The sequence below is a fragment of the Bos grunniens genome, chromosome 3 (genome assembly GCF_055505025.1).
Source record: "Bos grunniens cultivar Pamir isolate PY7600 chromosome 3, Bosgru_T2T1.0, whole genome shotgun sequence".
Taxonomy (NCBI): Eukaryota; Metazoa; Chordata; class Mammalia; order Artiodactyla; family Bovidae; genus Bos; species Bos grunniens.
Window position 1 is genome coordinate 44,304,786 of NC_141167.1, and position 16,361 is coordinate 44,321,146.

The window sequence follows — 16,361 nt, forward strand, 5'->3', positions numbered from 1 at the left end:
CTTTGGCCACCTCATGCGAAGAGTTGACTCATTGGAAAAGACCCTGATGCTGGGAGGGATTGGGGGCAAGAGGAGAAGGGGACAACAGAGGATGAGATAGCTGGATGGCATCACTGACTCGATGGACGTGAGTCTGAGTGAACTCCGGGAGTTGGTGATGGACAGGGAGGCCTGGCGTGCTGCGATTCATGGGGTTGCAAAGAGTTAGACATGACTGAGCGACTGATCTGCTCTGTTTTGATTTGGGGATCAGCTAAGCACACAGTGTAGCACCCGTATTCTTCAAGCTGACCCTGGCTCCAGTTAGCTAACAGCTCAGGGGTGACCCTGCACCAACAGAGGGCAGGTGCCACCGAGACTCTGCTCCCTTGCTCAGTAGGGCTGCCCCTCACCCTCGGGGCCTTCCCAGTCTCCCACCTTCTCTTTGTCTCCTCTGGTGGCCTTCCAAACCTGCACATGAATTCCTGACTCAGAAGCTGCCTTTAGGGTGACCCAGCCAAACCACACATACGTGATTTAAAACTCTTGCCCATTCCTAGGAACAACTGCCTTTGTGAACCATTTCACAAACAAAGGAAGCGTCTTTACATCCCAGTTCTCCTGTGTCTTGACTGGCTTCCAGCCTTTCGTGCTGCCCATGAAGTTTCCATCGAGTCAGCATGTGAGGAACGTCCGCCAAGCACGTGCAATGAAGGACCTTGTGTGTTGGCCACTCCTGTTTATGGCTCACTTTCAGTCTCTTGGTGTCCCTGAACTGAGAAGAGTTCATCATGGGAGTGAAGACCATCCTGACCTTGACTTATCTTGATGAAAAAGGTTGCTGGGTATAGCAGCCACTTGAGGGAGCTCAGAGCCTCGAAGGAGCTCAGGAGAATAATGAGCAGGATCGAAGGGGCTTCCTAATCAATAAATGCTGGGGGTCTATTTGCACTAGCACCTGCCCCCGCTCAGGTTGCCATGCTGCCATGCCTTCGCATCCACCCACAGCAGACTTGGCCTTGCATTGCTGTAAGACGTCATTAACACAAGCCTCCGTTACAGTTCTTACAGTCAGGGCTAGTGAGGACTTCAGAGATCACCAAGTTCAAGGGGAATAGGGTACAGGCAGTCGTCTGGAAGGTCCCAGAGCAAAGTCATATGCAAAGCTATGACAAGAACTCACTAAAAAAGCAATAATTATCATGGAGCCCCTACAAACTCCCCCATACGAAGGTTTGACTTTTGTCCTAAGAATTTGCTCAGTGATAGCCGTCATCCTCCCTTTGGCCAGAAGAGGGCAGACACTTGCCATTGATGAAAATGGAGAGTAGGCAGCTATTTTCTTCCTCTGGAATAACATTTCCCAATAAGGTCATTCTGCTCTAATGAGAGCTGCAGCTCAAAACAAAATTCTTGACTCTTCTGCTGCAAGTAAGCTACTTAAGAGGCAGGTTCAGAGACTGACGATCTCTTCTTGGTTCCAATTTTGTCATTTCCCCTCTATGAACCTCACTTCTTTATTATGTAAAGCAGTCACTATGGGACTGTGAAGAGGGCGCATGTGTGCTAAGTCACTTCAGTCCTGTTCGACCCTATGTACCACAGACCACCAGGCTCCTCTGTCCATGGGATTCTCCAGGCTAGAATACTGGAGTGAGTTGCCATGCCCTCCTCCAGGGGATCTTCCCGACCCAGGGATCAAACCCAGGTCTCTTATGTCTCCTGCATTGGCAGGCGGGTTCTTTACCACTAGTGCCATCTGAGAAGCCCCGTGACTATGAAGAGGAGATATTAAAGGAAATGTACGTAAATTATAAAGTTCCATATTACAAACACCAACACATGAAAAAAGGAGTTTAACAGTAATGGGATGTATATGTGTGTGTGTTTGTATTTGTGTATGACTGTGTGTAGACAGAGAGAGAGTGGGACAAAGAGGTCCAAGCTGAGGGAGGCAGTTCTCCAGCAGTTGAAACCAACACATTCTGCACCTAGAAAGAACTTAGCTACTTTTATTTATATATCAAATTGTGCGTATTTTAAAAGTTAAAGATGTACTTTACCCATTGAATCTGTGTGTGGGATAAGTGAAATTCATATGCATAAAGTCCTATAATTTAGCTGAATACAATATTTTTGGTGATACAGGCATACCTTGGAGATACTGCAGGCTGGTTCCAGACCACTGGGATAAAGTGAATACCACAATAAAAGGAGTCACATGGGTGTTTTGGTTTCCCAATGCATATAAAAGTTATGTCTACTCATACTGTAGTCTATTCAGTGTGCAACAGCATCATGTCTAAATAACAATGCACATACCTCAGTAAAAAATATTTTATTGTGAAAATAAAAAATGCTAACCATCATCTGACAGAGGGTTTCCATAAAGCTTCAATTTCTAAAAAAAAAAAATAAATGGCAGTATCTGCAAAGTGCAATAAAATGAGGTATACCTGTATTAATTTTTAAAACTGTGTTTTAGAGGTTGAATGTTCATGAGAAGCAAAGAAGTGGATAATTTTCAAATCTAGGGCCATTTTGTTAGTATGTTGAACCCTAGTAGAAGTATTATTTTTCCACTAATCTGTGCCAGCTAGAGCAACGCTGCAGTCTGATAATCATATGCTAGAACAGTGAGGAACTAGAATGCAGTTAACAGGGCACTGAGGCAAGGGTCTGGAAAACACATCTGGAAGAGGGACTGGGGAGCCGAGACATGAGACTGAAGGAGGAAAGTCCTGGCTAGGACAGGACTTGTGGGAGGAAGTACAGTCAGAACAAAAAGTCAAAGTCACAAAGAGGGTCTGGTCTCCATACACAAGCATCTTCTCAACCTCTAAAGCCAAAACCCTGGTCATTGAGACAGGAGGCTCCTAGACAGTAGGTGGTTCAAGGAGTGCCCAGAAGATCACTCTGATGTGAGGAGAAAAGAAAGGCATTGCTGACACAGTCTCAGAAACCAAGTCATCCCTGTACAACTTAATCAGTCACAAAGCAAAGTGTGATGGGGTGAGAGCAAGCAGCCAAAGTCAGAAGGATTCCCATGGCATGAAAGGATGATGGGACCTTCTATGAGTGAGGCATAGACTCACGAGAGTCAGGTTGTATCCACACATAAGCCTAATTTACTGCATTAACATATCCTGATGCTGAATGGCTGCAAAAGGAGCAGGGTCTGATTGAATCAAAGGAAGGAGGCGTCCACCGCAGTCAGAGACTAGGATGAGCTGGTGCGTTTACTGGTTCACCCACCAACCCTCCCCAGCTGTATTCCCACATTGTGTTAGGCACTTTGCAGGGAGCTATGTGTATTTCCTTTAGAAGTACTGGGATGATCCCTCAGGCTTTATCGTGGTTGAGATGTTACTTCTTTCAAGTGCACTCATTCCTCTGTACTTTTATCGTTTGTCCACCAAAAAAAAAAAAAAAAAAACCCTTTGTACTTCCTCTCTTAGCCTCCATGGTTACTCAACAATAGCAAGGTAGAATGTGTCCGGAATGATGGAGACACAAGACGTGGCGAACTCCTCACTATAAAAGATTGCATAGGAATTGTCATTCATTGAGACGCCCCAGTGTGGCCAGGCAGCCTCTCAGAACTTGATCTGTTTGAAAGAGTTGACAATATAGAGTTTCTGGAACTGCTAAGATGAGGATGAGACCAATAACCTGCCTTCTAACATTTTTGTAGACTTTCTCAAAGTACCTGCAGGGATCCCAGGGGTGCGACTTCCAACAGCTCTCTGGCATCAGAATTGAGGCATCCTCTCGGTTCTGAGAAATGATTAGAATTACCTAGAGGTTGTGAAAGAAACTATTTATTTCATTATTATAGACATTTTCTTCCCCTAAGGGGAAAATGTAGGATTAACACCTGGTGAACCCAATAAGTCAATATAAAACTGACTGTTTTCTATGGGAAATATCAATTGTATTTTACCTGTTTGTTGCATAAATGGCAAGTTTTCTTATTTTTAAAAAGCAGACAGTTGGGGAATTTTAAACTTATTACAATTATCATATTCTTCAAAATTACTTAAAAATTTTAAGACAATTAGTAAAACATATACATGACCAACAATTAATTTTTGCTCTGGGTTGATAGTCCTTATTACAGGCTTTTTCTCACCTCTTGAAGCATTTCTTGAACTTTCTGCTGATTGAAAACAAATGTATTCTACCTGCATTGTTGAAACCGAGAAATTCTTCAGGACAACTCTAGGCTCATTTCATGTTCAAGGGGAAAAGAGAAAACAGAACACACAGAGGGACCGGTTGCCAACTTCTCTTCTTTTGACCTCAAGTTTCTCCTTCAGCATCCACTGGTTACTTCTCTCCTGTCTCTGGATAAAAGTGACCTTTCACTCTGTCAAAACTAACTCATCAGTTTGTGTCCTTTATCCCAAGTCTCTGACCTTCTTGGGGCATAAGCTACTTCATCATCATCTTGACTTCATGGCTGACTCTCACCCTCAATGTCTACAAATCCAGTCCCATTTTCTCCCCAGACTCTGGTTTCTCCTGGAGCCACCATCCTACCTCTTATCTTCCCATCACGAGCACTCACTGATCTTATTCTACGTCTAATTGCTGCGCTTGCCATGAGGTCCCACATATCAATGCCAAATCCAACATGCCTTATTCAATCTTTAAACGCTGTTGAGTTTCTCAGGGTATCTAACTTTCTCCCCCTTGATCTGGTTCTTTCTTTGGCTTCTTTGATACTTTGCATGGCTATGAGTCACCTACCTCAGTTTCTTTCTGCCACCTCTTGAATATGGCCGTGTCTGGTTCACCATAGTTACGTGATGTTTTGATGCTCTGCCAAGCTCAACGTCATTCTCAGTGATGGCTGCAAAGCCTCCTTCCCTGACTGGTCTGCTTCTCCTCTTGCTTCTGTTAGCTTGTCATTTCTTCCAGAAGACAGCTTTGAAAACCCAGCCCAAGCAAATCCAAACTTCTCATCTGGCCCACTGTAGTACATGTTTTCTGACTGTGTGCCAACTCAAAATGGACTCTCCATTCTTCAGAAACTGACCCCAATCCACAGGGTAATCTGCTAGCGGCCACTGGACTTGGTTTCCTGATCACAGTTGATCAGCAAGGGGCAGCCGCTTGCCTGAGACTGAGCCACTCATGTACCTCCCCTACTTTGGAAGCTAGAGAGACAGACAGCTAGTAAATGGAACTGTTCTAGTGGAAAGGTCCATGAATTACTGGTATTGGTGCTCTTGGAAGGTTCTGCTAAAGTCTCTCGTTTAGGTAAGCTTGCTAGACTTAACTTCTAGTATGGATACATACCCTTAGGTGATAGACTCACTGACGCTGCCCCTCCAGGAATCCTTAAAGAGCCATACCATTCTCTCTCCTCAAAGGGCTTGACATTTGACTCTGCTGTTGCTTTTCATGTCCACATTCAGAATGCCCAAACCTTGCCACTTCTATCTCCAAAACTAATCTGATCTTCTCCATGTCCTCTACTATTGCCCTGTTTTCAGCCTTTGTGATCTTTTTCCTGGGCTTGTCCAGCCTCTCTGTTGCAGTAATTCTGATCATATCACGTCTCCACATAAAACCCTAGGCTGAGTCTGATAACTCTTCCCACAGCATTAAGGACCCTTCTCATTTTGGCTCACAGATGCATGGGGCTTACCTTCTGCTATTTCCACTCCTTCTATATGCCAGCCAGGCCTGATGACCAGCTTTATCTAAGCATTCTCCATTCTTCACTTCCTGTATGATTTTCATCCTGCTGTTCCCTTTGTCCTTCAGCCCTGGTAAAATCTTACTTCTTCTTCAAGACCTATCTCAGGCCCTTTTCTCATCTCCTTGGAGAAATTCTGCCTCCATCCTCTGGGGCACGAGATTACTTGTTGTATTTTAACTTCGTCTTCCCTTTCAGACTGTGAGACATGGGCTACATTTAAAGCCTGGCACCACAGTGATCAATCAGAAGTGGATGCTGAGTGCACTGGATCAGACACCATCAAATGTTTACCAGGACAGGAAAAGGCCTGAGAGAACAGCCAAAACCAAAATATTTCCTCCCATCACTATTTACCACAGCTTTAGCCAAAATCAGGGAAAAGAAAGGATAGAGAAGGAGTGCTGAGTAGGCAGATTAAGTGGATTGTGTCCCAAACCTCCAGGCATCGATGTCTGAAAAACAGGACACTCATGAAATTGTCTTTAGACTCCAAAAAGAACATATTTACATAGTTTTAGAGTTTAAAATGCATTTCTATACACATTAACTGATCTAATTTGCACTGCCACCCCGTGAAGCAGTTAAAAGTTCATGAATGGCAGTTTGTATGTGAAGGAACAGCCAGGTCAGGTGGCTTCAACAAGGTCACACTATGTAATAAATGTCAGACCTCTGCTAGGAAACACTGCCTTCTAACCTCCCACCCACTATTCTTTCTCTGCTGTATTACGTTGCCTTTCCAATGACAGAGTTAAAGTACAATGACACAGTCTACTTGGGGAACTGGGCATAGGAGGGGAGTCATAGTCTACTTCTAAATCATTTAACTTCCCCCCCCCCCCCACACGCTTTTTGCCACACATGCCATCCAGTGGAGGTTAACCATGCAGTGCAGAAAATGTTACCCCATTTCCAGAAATATATACTGCCCCCAAAACTTTGATGGCAAAATATTTTAATTTTTCATAAAGCTATTTCCCCCCACCCCATAGACACAACTCAAAAAAAAGAATCTGCATGCATGTGTTCCGGCTGAGCAGGAGGACGAGGTGTGCATATACATACATGCATATACATACAGGTTTATTTAAATGATCAGATCTACACTTGTGGAGGCTGTTTGAAGCATCTTATCAAAAGAAAACACATTTTAAGCAAGAGGTTAAAAAAGTTTTTTAGACCCAAAGGCCATTTAATACAATAAATCCTACTTGGATAGTTTAGCAAACATTTTTTTTAAAACCCACATCCAACAGACTGGTTAGTATTGGATACACAGATTTGGTTTCAAAGCTGAAATGCCCCTGGTGTAATAGATCTTCTCATGAAATTCGGTTATTTTATATTATGCCTTAAAAAATAGGGACACATATCGATTGACAACTTAAATATTAACTCGATAGGCTACCTGGTGATATAAATAGGGAAAAAAGTGGTCATGGATTAGGAGTGAGAAGACTATGACACCAGCCCATCTTGGACTGCAAAGAATGTTAAAGTCTATCCTAGAACCTAAAAACAAGAAAAAAAGGAGTCAAATATTCCACTCCATATAGACCCCATCTGGCCCAAACCATTCCCCAAGGAGTGCACCCCCAACACATGAGGTTTACTAACCACCTGCTACAGATGTTACTATGTCACTAATTAACAATGATCACAGAAAATGTGTCATACCAGAGGTTTTGTTATCATACACAACACATTAGTGGCTGCAGGAGTCTGTCTCCGGGAACTACTTGTCAGAAGGCAAGCTGACAAATGTCCACACCACTGGTCCAAGAAACCACAGCTAAGAGACAGAGCGTTCGTTGGCATGTGGAGCTCTCTGGCAGGCTCCCTGTTCTAGTAAAAATGGCTGGGATGTGGCGGGAAGTCCCAGTCGGGTGCTGAATCCTCCTACTCCTGGGCCTCCTTGCGGGTCAACTTGTAGATCTCAGTGGGCCCGTCCACGTGGGTGATAGTGGTGGTGAGCTGGAGTTCTTCCCCACTGTGTACACCCAGATCACCTGAAACAGGGATTTTGGTATTAGATGTGATCAAGGAGGAAGGAGAAAGCAGGGATTCGCCTCACTAACAGCTGCCCAACCAGACCTCTTTCACATTCTGAGCTTAGAGAGAAAACTTAACCTAAAATTGGGGCTGACTCCCACCCTTTGTACTCGGACTTGGCAGTAATTTCTTAACATTTTTGTCTTCCAAGAAAGATTTTAATAACAGATGAGTCAGCTTAGTGCTTATATTATTCATAGTAATTATTAACATTTAATGAGAGCTTACTTTGTGCCTAGTGCTATTCTCAACACTTTATACATGATCTTTGTCAAATGCTTCATGCTGTTTCTGCATCTATTGAGATGATCATGTGGTTTTGCCCTCTGAGGCAGGCACTCTGGTCTTGCCAGCTTTATAGGTGAGGAAGCTGGGAGGGAGGCCAGGAAGAGGTGCAGACACATGATGGAGACAGGAAGGAAGGTCTGATTCCAAGACCACATACACATTTGCTGTGAATAATTTACAAAGCAGCTATGCCATGTGAAGGCAAAGAAAACCTGCCTATATTTACCAAAAGATTGGATAGGGTACTACATGTAATGCCTTTAGGAATAATTAGGGGGTTTCTCCACCAAGGAAAAAAGTACCAGAAATGTGCTCTGAATTTTCTGCTGCCTCCAGGATTCTACACAACACCAGTGTTTTGGAGTCATCTCCAGTGAACACAGGTACTCCTCTGCTAAAATGGCATAATGTGGCCTCTTTTCAACTATCAGGAGAAAAATAAGTTTCTGTGTTAAACCCTTAAAGTCTGCTACCTGCCATGAGACATTTAAGTGAATATATAACTGCACGCATGCTTAGTTGCTTCAGTCATGTCTGACTCTTTGCAATACCATGGACTGTACTCCGCCAGGCTCCTCTGTCCATGGGATTTCCCAGGCAAGAATACTGGAGTGGGTTGTCATTTCCTTTTCTGTGAATATGTAACTGGCAAAGGGAAAACGAAAAAACCCACACCCAATGCTTCTCAGTTAGACTGTGTATGGGGTGCATGTATATAGTCATATTTGCAGAGAGGGGGACTGGAGAACAAAAGGTTATGGTTATACCTGGGATTTTTATACTTACACATGTACACATATGATTTCATAGTTTTGAGGATTAAAATTTTTCGTAGTTCAAAGCATGGAATTAAATACATAAGCTCTGTTTTCCATTGGGATTCCATACCTTTACTTAGAAGAAAGCTCTAGTCTGACCCTCAGGACTAACATCTTGTCAGTAGTTTAGGACCTGCTGCGCATCCATGAATCTGAAGGCCTTAGGAACCCGGGGACCACCCACTCACTGGCCCTGCAGGCTGCCTGGCTGGTGCCCTTCATGAGTGCCACACGGTGTTAGGTTTTCACTGTAGACCCTCGGAGGCTGCGGAACTACATCAGTCTTATGAAGTGCTGGCATGGCAGCTCTCTACCCAGGAGAATCCTTCGTCCTAGAAGGAGGGTCATTAGTGTTGCAGAGACAGCTAATGGCAATTTGGGGCTGTACTAGCAAGTAGCCCACCACCTTCCTCTTTAGTATAGTGGTGAGTATCCCCACCTGTCATGTGGGAGACCAGGGTTCGATTCCCTGATGGGGAGGCAACATGCCCTTTTGGGCTTCCCTGATAGCTCAGCTGGTAAAGAATCTGCCTGTAATGCGAGATACTCCGGTTTGATTCCTGGGTCAGGAAGTTCTCCTGCAGAAGGGATAGGCTACCCACTTCAGTATTTTTGGGCTTCCCTGGTGGCTCAGATGGTAAAGAATCTACCTGCAATGCGGAAGACCTGGGTTCGATCCTTGGGTTGGGACAATTCCCTGGAGGACGACATGTATTCTTGCTTGGAGTATTCTTGCTTGGAGAATCCCCATGGACAGAGGAGCCTGGTGGGCTACAGTCCACAGGGTTGCAGAGTCGGACATGACTGACTTAGCACAGTACAGCAAGTATCCCATCAAAGGACAGGGGGTGGAGCAGGTACCAGAGGGGTGTCGATTCAGCCTCCAACACTCCTGACCCTTGGCACAGCACTAATAAGTGGAAAGTCTGCCTAAAGGTTTTACACAGAGCTTCGTGGGGCCACGCAGAGCCTTTCCCAGGTCACTAACTTGTTTTCTCACTGCTGCAACTTCTGGCTCACTCCTCATTCAAGAATAGGTATAAATCTCAAATTTCTTGCTCAAAGCTAGTTCTGGATTTGCATATCTGGCTGAACCACCAAAACTTCAAAGCAGATTCCATGATCTGCATGTCTGAAAGTCATCAAAATTTCAAAGAGAGTCCTGACCACCCGAGTAGACCCATTAACAGCTCCAAGTGTTTACCTAAGAAATCCCTTTCATTGAAGACTTCTTGGAAATAGACATAGAGTGTAATTCTACTTCAGTTTTGAACCGAAGGTGCCAAGTATTTAAGCTTAAAATGTGATTCCAATTAGCAGGTCCTAGAAAATGTGTCTAACCCTACAGATTACATCACACGAAGTAACAAAATTACTTGTTTTTTTTTTTTTTTTAACAAATATTGTCCTATGTTGACTCTATTCTAAACACTTTATAAATATTAATGCATTTAATCCTCATTACCAACCCTTTGATAGAGGTACTATTTCATCATTCTCATTCTTTCGAAGAAGAAACTGAGGCAGAGAGAGGTCAAGTAACTTTCCCGAGGCCCAAGTTGATAACAGGATGTGGTGTTGAAACTGGAGCAATGAGGCTCCAGAATCCAGGCTCCTCAACCTTAAGCTATGCTGACTCTGAAATATTCAAGTTTCCAACTGCCATTGAGACTGCGGGTGAAGTATGAGTCCCCGTGCGATGCATTACCATCATAAATACATACATACAACAACTTGGATGAATTGTTCAGCATATTAATTTTGCTTTTGCATCTGATGAAAGAGAATTTATAGCACACAACATCAGTGCATTGATAGTAAAGAGAGCTATTATTTATGAGTATTTACCGTATACACGATTAGGGGCTTAGCATGCCCAGTATTTCCTACTAAGATGTGAAGACACCGAGCTCAAATAGGCAATGAATTTCTATAATGTGACCAGGATTGCTCCCGGCAGAGCTGGAATGAGAGCCCAGATCAATGGGATTCTGGCTAGCAAAATCTATGATCATGCATGGTTTTACTGTACCATGAAGGCCAACATTTTCCCCTTAGGGAACGGATGGGAATATGGCAGTGACATAGCAGGAGTGGGGATCCCATCAAACTCCCTCTTCTGCCAAGGTCTCACTCCATCTGTTACCCTCCCTCTCTCAGCTTCTGCTGCTCAGCACACAAACATGCTTGAAGTCTTTTCCCTTCCAAGACAAAAAAATGTGATATGTTGTTTATTAGGAAGGAAGGGCAGAATAAATAGAAAAGAATAAATTATGAAAGGAAAAAAAAAAGAATTCTTTAGTTTGCAGTAAGTCTCTTTCCCTAGTTATGATGTCAATTCATCTCAGCTAATCAAGAATAAGATGAAGGCTTATTTTGAACCATTGTGAAATGAGACCAATCTCTGGCATTGAATGTAATCTCAAAGGACTATCAGTGGATCCATATCACATCCACGGATATGCAGCTGCTGCTGGATTTTAACTGCCTGGAATGCATACTGGGGATGTAGAAAGCTATACAAAATGCACTCTAATGATATAATAATGAGCACAGCTTCCTAAGATTGGCAGCATTCTAATGACAATCATTTGTGTATCTCTGGATACTTTAGTCAAAAGAAGGGGAACTTCTAATTGAATTTCAAGGCTGTTTCACAAATTTGGGAGACAGCCACCGTTTTCTAATATTAATAAGGGCTACCTAATTCTGTCCTCACAAGCACTAGGGTAAATTAACACCTCATTATGCAGATGTGGAAGCCAGACAACTCTTACACCATGAGTTCATATTTATTTCTTGAGGTCACAGTATATATTGGAGTCAGGATTCCAAACCATCTGTGTCCTCTTCGAGACTTTATGTTCTTTCTCTAACACCCCTGCCTTTTCTGTGGAATTTTTTTCCCACAACAAATCTCCTCCTATTCACCTTCAAAGCTAAGCTCAAATGATAATGATGTCCCTGGTTCATGGCAAAATGAAAAAAATCAAGGCACGAGTAATGTTTGTAAAGCGAAATTATTTCCATATCAAGGACTGTTGTTTACTCTTAAGATTACATTCTTTCTGCATTTTGGGTGTTAACAAACTGGTGAATGGTGGGTTTTCTAAATCTTTAAAAAAAATTTTTTTTTCTCTTTTTTTAAAGAATGTAAATCACCAGGACAGTATCTGGTATGTAGTTAAGTGATCATTAAAATACCCACTGAGATGTCCTAGCATGGGCTGGTCTAGCTGCTCCCTGCTCTGCCTGGTTTCTCGTCCCACACCCTAAAACTGGTGTTCCCCACCAGGGTTTAGGGACAAACATGCAGCTAGAAAACAGGTGTGCTTTGGGAGGACTCAGCCTTTGTGATCCCTTCTGGGCAATAAGGCAGAGTGAGATCTTGGTGACACAGGGTTCAGGAACTCTGGGTCCAGCCATCTCTCAATTCCTTTCAACCATCAAGACAGTTTATAACAGGCTTGAAGTGTGCCATTTCCTGTCTCCAGACACTCAGCACCAGGCCTAAGAAGGGAACACATAAAGCCTAGACATTTTGCGTGCAGTCTTAGCATGATGGCTGGAATCATATGCCATCCCTATTCATTTGTTGAAGTCCTATTTCCCAGTACCTCAGGATGTGAGTATTTAGACACAGGGTCTTTAAGGAGGTGACTAGTTTAAAATGAAGCCGCTGGGGTGAACCCTAATCCAATGTAACCATAATGCTATGGTTTTTCCAGCAGTCATGTACAGATGTGAGAGTCGGACCATAAAGAAGGCTGAGCATCCAAGAGAATTGATGCTTTCGAACTGTGGTGCTGGAGAAGACTCCTGGGAGTCCCTTGGACAGCAAGGTGATCAAATCAGTTAATCCAAGAGGAAATCAACCCTGAACTGGAAGGAGTGATGCTGAAGCTGAAGCTCCAACACTTTGCCACCTGATGTGAAGAGCCAACTCATCGGTAAAGACCCTGATGATGGCAAAGGTTGAGGGCAGGAAGAGAAGGAGGTGACAAAGGATGAGATGGTGGGATGGTATCATTGACTCAGTGGACATGAGTTTGAGCAAACTCTAGGAGATGGTGAAGGACAGGGAAGCCTGGCGACTTGTAGTCCATGGGATCACAGAGTCTAACACAACTTAGCAACTGAACAACTTCTCATGAGAAAAAGAAATTAGGATATAGACACACACGGGGGGAGAACATGTGAAGGATGTCAAGCCCCACTTCAGAATCTGAGTCCAGTCCAGGGGGCAAGACCCAGGCCATCACTGCTCACAGACATCAAGGGGAAGCCAGGGAAACCATGGGTGTGAGCATGGTATCTAACACACAAGCAGGGGAAAGATTGCAATAAAAAGCAGCCACTGTTTAAGTCTCACAACTCAGACCAAACATTTACTGAGGCAACAAAGGCCAAAGCCACCTTTTCCTGTGAAACAAGCAGCTGGAGACCTCAGGGGCCTCTAGAAGCTAAACTGACACCAAGCGGTAGCTCCAAAGGCATGGGGCCCGGGCTTGCTGCTGTGGCTTCCAAAAGAAAGGGTGTGTCAGACAGAAGCCATTCAGTACAAACAGAAATAGAAAGGAACCTGTCGGCAACTAGTGTCTCCTGTTCCCTATGTCATCCAGTCAGGAATTCCATTTCTTACTTTTTCCCTAAAACCTTCTGACAAGAATATCGTAGATGAAATAACACAAAAATGAAACCTAGTATCGAGAATTGTCTGACTTCCTAAGCAGCTCCAACTTTTTTCTCTACATGAACCGGTAACTGAGGGAATCTGGTCAGTGCGTCCTGTGGGCAGGGCATCGATGTCACGCCCCTGGGGTATGAAGCCTTCTCTCTGGGCTAAAGATTACCACCAGCCTGTGCTGGAGTTCATTTCTGCCTGGGAAGACATCAGCAATGAGTCACAGAGCAGTTATGGAAACAGGTAAAAGGGAGAGTAGGCTTCTCAGGTGGTGCTAGTGGTAAAGAATTTGCCTGCCATGCAGGAGATGCAAGAGATGTGGGTTCGATCCCTGGGTTGGGAAGATCCCCTGGAGAGGGCACGACAACCCACTCCAGTATTCTTGCCTTGGAAATCCCATGGACAGAGAAGCCTGGTGGGATGCAGTCCAGCGGGTTGCAAAGGGTCGGACACGACACAAGCAGCATTAGCATGCACACATGCAAAAGGAAGAGCTTTAATGAAAACCCAGGAGCAGCAGGGCAGGAAATGCGAATGGTTCCTGAAAGAGAATCTGAAGTATCTTTGCTAGATTAAAAAAAAAGTGTATTCCATTGACTGCGTATATGTATATCCTTATACAGACTAAATGATTGTCTGTAAACAGACGAACACATTGATCGTCTCACACATACAGACTGATCTGAACGTGTTTATTATGCCAACACTGTAGCTACAGTGGATCAACCAGCAGTTTGGAACCCAGAACACCACACCCCTGCGGCACCAATCAGCCGCTGACACATGAAAACATTCTGGCTCGGACAGTTTGGCTGGAGCCGTCCTGCCACGTCCCGGGTTTCAAGAGGCAGAGGAGGAAGTCTCATCTCCCAGACCGGGCTACTGGTTCTGTGAGAGCAAGGACTGTGTCTTTATCGCTCATCCTCTCAAACCCCATACAGTGCTAAGCACTGCGGTACCCACTGCTTCATTTCTATGGGTCGCTTTCCAAGCCACACAATAAAGAGAAACAGAATTATGTGAGAGAAAATGTGCTTTGGAAACCGACCCTTTCTCAAACCTGTCTCCCACTTCTTTTCTCTCCGCCATTCCTTGACGGAACGAGAGAAGCAAAAATCCAAGCTCTCTACTTTCACTTTCTTCTTACCCACTCCCCCTCCACATATATATACTTCTCGGCATCTCTTTCCATCTCCCAAACAAAATGCTTCTTAATGTCTCTTTCTCTTTCCTTAGCCTCCCTGGCTTCCACTGCATCAGAAACTGCTTACCAAGTTCCTGGAAATGAGCTTTTTTCCAGCGGTCCACCCAGGATCCATCTCACGAAGACAAGAAGAACACAACACACCTGGGATTCATTCTCCATAGCAAGAAATCCAAATTCTTGGCTCTGGACCTTAAAAGCTAGAGTGGGGAGGGAGTCCAAGCCATTTAAAAATAAAAACTTTCCACAAGAAAGGGAAAGAAGGCTGGGGGGAGGAGGAGGAACGCCATCCAGAGACTCAGAGACTTTAAAAATACAGTGTATCCCTCTGAGACTTCATTTTCTAGGTTTCCACGTACTATTCCAAATTAGCTCTTTCCAAGGAGCTTCAAAATCTTGGTAAATGCTCCATAATTCCTGTGATACAGTGTGTGGTCTGGCAGCGGATGAGGAGATAAAAAGAGAGCAGAGAAGGAAAATGATCAGAGAACCCAACTTGGACAAGCCCTTTCCAGACACAGCACTGCCCAGGGACGCGAGAAGCACAGAAAGCCACCAGGGGCTCGCTGACTGCTGCACAGTCACAGTGGGTCGTGTCATCACTACAGAGATGCTGAATTGTGTGACTATTGTGTTTATGATCAGAACAGGGTCCCCGAAGAGTCTGCCGCTGGACTGCTTGAATGATTTTCAACCAGGGCCCTACTGGCATGTTGGGCAGGACCACTCTTTACAATAAGGGACTGTTTTCCTCAATGTTGGACATACAGCACCCCTAGAGCGTGGCCACTACATGCAGGCAGCACAACCCAGTCGTAAACGACAATCCAGAACAACCATGTCTGTTTCTGAACACCTCTTGGCATGGGATTCGGGGAATATGACCTCCTATGGAGAATAGCTTTGAGCTTTCTGTGAAATTGCAGATCTGTGTGTTGTGTGGTCTTCAACAGCAACAAATCTACTGGGGAACAAATCAAGTACTTTCCTCAACTGCAAGGTTTGAAGCCTAGGACGGTGGCTGTTGTCCTGGATGAGAAGTCCTCATGGGAGCCGCCTAGCACCTGGCTCACAGGTCAAGCATCCAGTGTCACTGGGTAGAAGGCAGTCATCCTGCCCCTGTAGGCTTGGCCACAGCTCTGGCCTCACATGTGCCTGAAAGTGCTGGGCTTGGGTGAATTCTTACCAGTGTTTAGAGAACCCTTACATGTGACAGAATCACCCCCTGGATGGCCACTATATGAAGGAGGTGCTCTTCTGCCCCTTCCCTGCTAATAGGAAGGAAAACAATCACAAAATTTTATGTTCCCAGAAGACTTTAAGAGATCATCTACAGGTGGGAAAAGTGGTGCACAGGGAGGGCAAGCAGTTTGACAAGTCACACAACAAAAACAAGCAGAACAGTTTACATCCAAAAACTGCTGCAGCATACCCATAACTTTTACCCGCTAGGATTATCATTCCAACATCCCGGGAAGTCCAGCTACTGCTATAGGTGGTATTTCCCTGGAAGGCAGGAACTCCACCTACTAGGTTCCTGCTTAATACTCTCAAGTCAAGGACAGGTCCATATGGTTTCTGTCACAGTCCAACAGGATGGCCATGAAATGAAACCAAGATTTTTGT

The 16,361-nt window shown here is 44.4% G+C and overlaps 1 protein-coding gene and 1 non-coding gene across 5 annotated transcripts in view; one reads left to right on the forward strand and one right to left on the reverse strand.

Moving 5' to 3' along the window:
* Positions 1 to 6,755: 6,755 nt before the first annotated feature.
* Positions 6,756 to 16,361, reverse strand: part of WLS (Wnt ligand secretion mediator) — a 116,788-nt gene continuing 107,182 nt past the window's right edge. For 2 of the 4 annotated variants that reach the window (XM_086394317.1, XM_086394313.1), the window contains 2 exons: positions 14,803 to 14,935; positions 6,756 to 7,698 (listed from right to left, as the gene is read on the reverse strand). In XM_086394317.1, coding sequence (XP_086250443.1) covers positions 7,695 to 7,698; positions 14,803 to 14,935 — 137 coding nt within the window. In that variant the 3' untranslated portion in view covers positions 6,756 to 7,694. The remainder of the gene's footprint in view (positions 7,699 to 14,802; positions 14,936 to 16,361) is intronic. The other 2 variants (XM_086394318.1, XM_086394314.1) reach the window with 1 other exon arrangement.
* TRNAD-GUC (transfer RNA aspartic acid (anticodon GUC)) lies at positions 9,256 to 9,327 on the forward strand. Its single transcript has one exon. It is a non-coding gene; the product is annotated as a tRNA-Asp (tRNA).